General features: G+C 38.2%; 1 protein-coding gene across 1 annotated transcript; it reads right to left on the reverse strand.

Annotated features, from left to right (window-relative positions):
- Nucleotides 1-335: 335 nt before the first annotated feature.
- On the reverse strand, nucleotides 336-2,236 carry LOC138339483 (uncharacterized). The gene is made up of 4 exons (XM_069291083.1): nucleotides 2,233-2,236; nucleotides 1,092-1,533; nucleotides 714-873; nucleotides 336-662 (listed from the first exon to the last, which is right to left on the reverse strand). Exons 1-4 carry the CDS (start codon nucleotides 2,234-2,236, stop codon nucleotides 336-338), a joined length of 933 nt encoding a protein of 310 aa, XP_069147184.1.
- Nucleotides 2,237-2,597: the final 361 nt, after the last annotated feature.

The raw sequence follows: 2,597 nt of genomic DNA on the forward strand, positions 1-2,597 counted from the left end.
CTTGACAATTCTAGTTCTACAATCAATGGAAGCGAAACAATCACAACCAATACATCCCCGAAATAACATCGAAATCGACCATATCAAGTTTTACTAATTCAACATGATAACTCTATTAGACAATATTATAGGACAATTTCTATATACCTTCTTTGCAACCAGCGACTTACCTACACGGGTAGTTACCATGAAAGGTTCATTTTGAATATCGAGAAAAATATCAAACTTCCTAGCTATCAAGAGAGTAAACAAAAGATAGTGTAGCACCCGGGTCAAGTAAAGCATATACATCAAGCGAGTAACGTAGCGATCACCACATCGGGAGAACTCTCTTGTTAACCTCTTAAGCGAAGTGCATAAAAGTGATTCTTCTTTGGAGGATCCATATTTGAACCACTAACTTGTCCACTATCTTTGTCTTGCCCCTTTACATTAGGGAAATCCCTAACCTTGTGGCCATTCTTTCCACAACCAAAGCAATTGTTCGTCCCAATAAAGCAATTACCATAATACTTCTTGCCACACTTTCCATAAGTTGGCTTCTTTTTTGGTGAGCTAGTACCTCTTCCCTTTTGAGACTTAGGGATAGACACCATATCATCACGAGCCTTGGGAAATTTGGTAGGAACTTGATTAGAAGACCTCTTCTTAAACCTAGGCTTCTTTTAAATATCAAGCTTATTCCTTGAAGAACCAGCATCAAAATACCTTACCTTTTTGGCATTTCTACTCTTTCTCTTAGCCCTTGTCTCTTCCACTTGTTGAGCATGAACCATGAGATGAGAAATCTTCATGTTTTCATGTAGCATAGCCGAATGACATTCTTCTTTCAAGTCATCTGATACCCCTATCACAAAGCGGCTCATTTCATCCCTAGGATTGGAAACCAAAAAAGGAGCATACTTTGACAATTTAGAAAATTTCAAAGAGTATTCAAGTACACTGATACCTCATGACGAAGGTTGATGAATTCCACCACTTTAGCTTCCCTCTTCTCCCTAGGAAATAACCTATCAAGAAAAGCCTTCTTGAAAACCTCCCAAGTCACCGGTCCACCTCTTAAAGGCCTATTGTCTCTCCATTGGACGTACCAAGTTTGGGCCACATCTTTGAGTTGGTAAGTGGCTAACTCGGCCTTCTCACTAGTATTCAACTTCATAGCATAGAGGATCTTGTAGGTTTCATCAATGAACTCTTGGGGGTGTTCCTCAACTTTGGACCCATAGAAAGTAGGGGGATTCATCCTAGTGAAATCCCTCAAATAAGAGGCCATGGTACCAATATGTTGGTTTGCTCGGGGTACAACCTCCCGATTAGCTTGGGACGTCATGGATTGAGCTTGAGTAGTGACGTCTTGTGCTTGAGTAGTAATGGCTTGGGCCATTTGGAGAAAGGCAGACCTTATTTCACCATCCATCAAAGGAGGATTAATCGGAGCTTGATCGTCATTAGAAACTTCTTCAAGAGGAGGGACTTGATTGCCTTGGGAAGGAACTCCTGCATTGGCAATCTCTTCATCAAGTCTTCGAGCGGCTGTGATATGCTCAAATTACACCTTCCTAAAGAAGTATAAGCGGTCGTAGGTAAAGAACCCAACTAGTAGGTTGGGGTCGATCTCACGAGGAAAATGGTTTAGACTTAACTTCAATGTACAATGTCTTCTATTTAGTCAAGTTCTTTCCTAAAATAGGTAATTAAAGCCGGGGAGGTTGTGAAACAAACTTCTTTAATATCTCTAAGTAAAACAAACAACATGATTAAAGATTTAGTTTTTATCATGTTGTTAGAGAAACTAGGGTGTAGGTGTTCCCAATAGGTTCATAACATCGTATTCCTAGCTATAACAATTTTTCCATAGTGTTTTGCATGTAAAGTGATAAGTTAAGTATCTATAAATCCTTGGTCCGAAATTTAGAGAATTTCACCCCGTACCTTGGTCCGGTTACGTGTGTACAAGCTACTAACCATTACCTTTACTTCATATTAAGCATTATATTCGATGTATGACTTAGTCATTACTTCGCACCAATCAAAACTAGCCTATTAGATAGTATCTCACTAAATCTATGCTAATAATTTTTTTATTATTACTACTCCTTGATCTGGCAAGTAGCAACAACGCTAGTTCTGACGCGTGCACTCGTTAAAAAGACTTCTAAACGAAAGAATTATCAATACATGCAATAACCTATTTGAGAATTGTTATTAAGCTAGGTTTACTTCGTTAATCACCCATGGTTCTCACAATCCTAGTTGTGGATTCAGTTACTCATGTTCTAACTTCCTCATATGTTGCTAGTTGCTACTAGTCCTTCGAATAAAATTTCTTTGGAAGTAATGTGTAAAATTGTAAGGAAAAATTACGCGGATAAGCAAATATATACTCGTTAGTTTGCTAATATAACTCTATATGAATTAATTATGATTCGTAGCTTAATTTTGGTTGTAATTACGTGTTCCTCTCTCCTCTCTTCCTGACTCTCGCCTCTCTCGTCGCTAATGCAAATACAAATTATGCATATACATATATAATTATATGATGGGTATACAAATGCAATCGTCTTTTACCACTCTCTACGCTATCTCACTCACATTTC

Source organism: Solanum lycopersicum, chromosome 11, assembly GCF_036512215.1.
Source record: "Solanum lycopersicum chromosome 11, SLM_r2.1".
Taxonomy (NCBI): Eukaryota; Viridiplantae; Streptophyta; class Magnoliopsida; order Solanales; family Solanaceae; genus Solanum; species Solanum lycopersicum.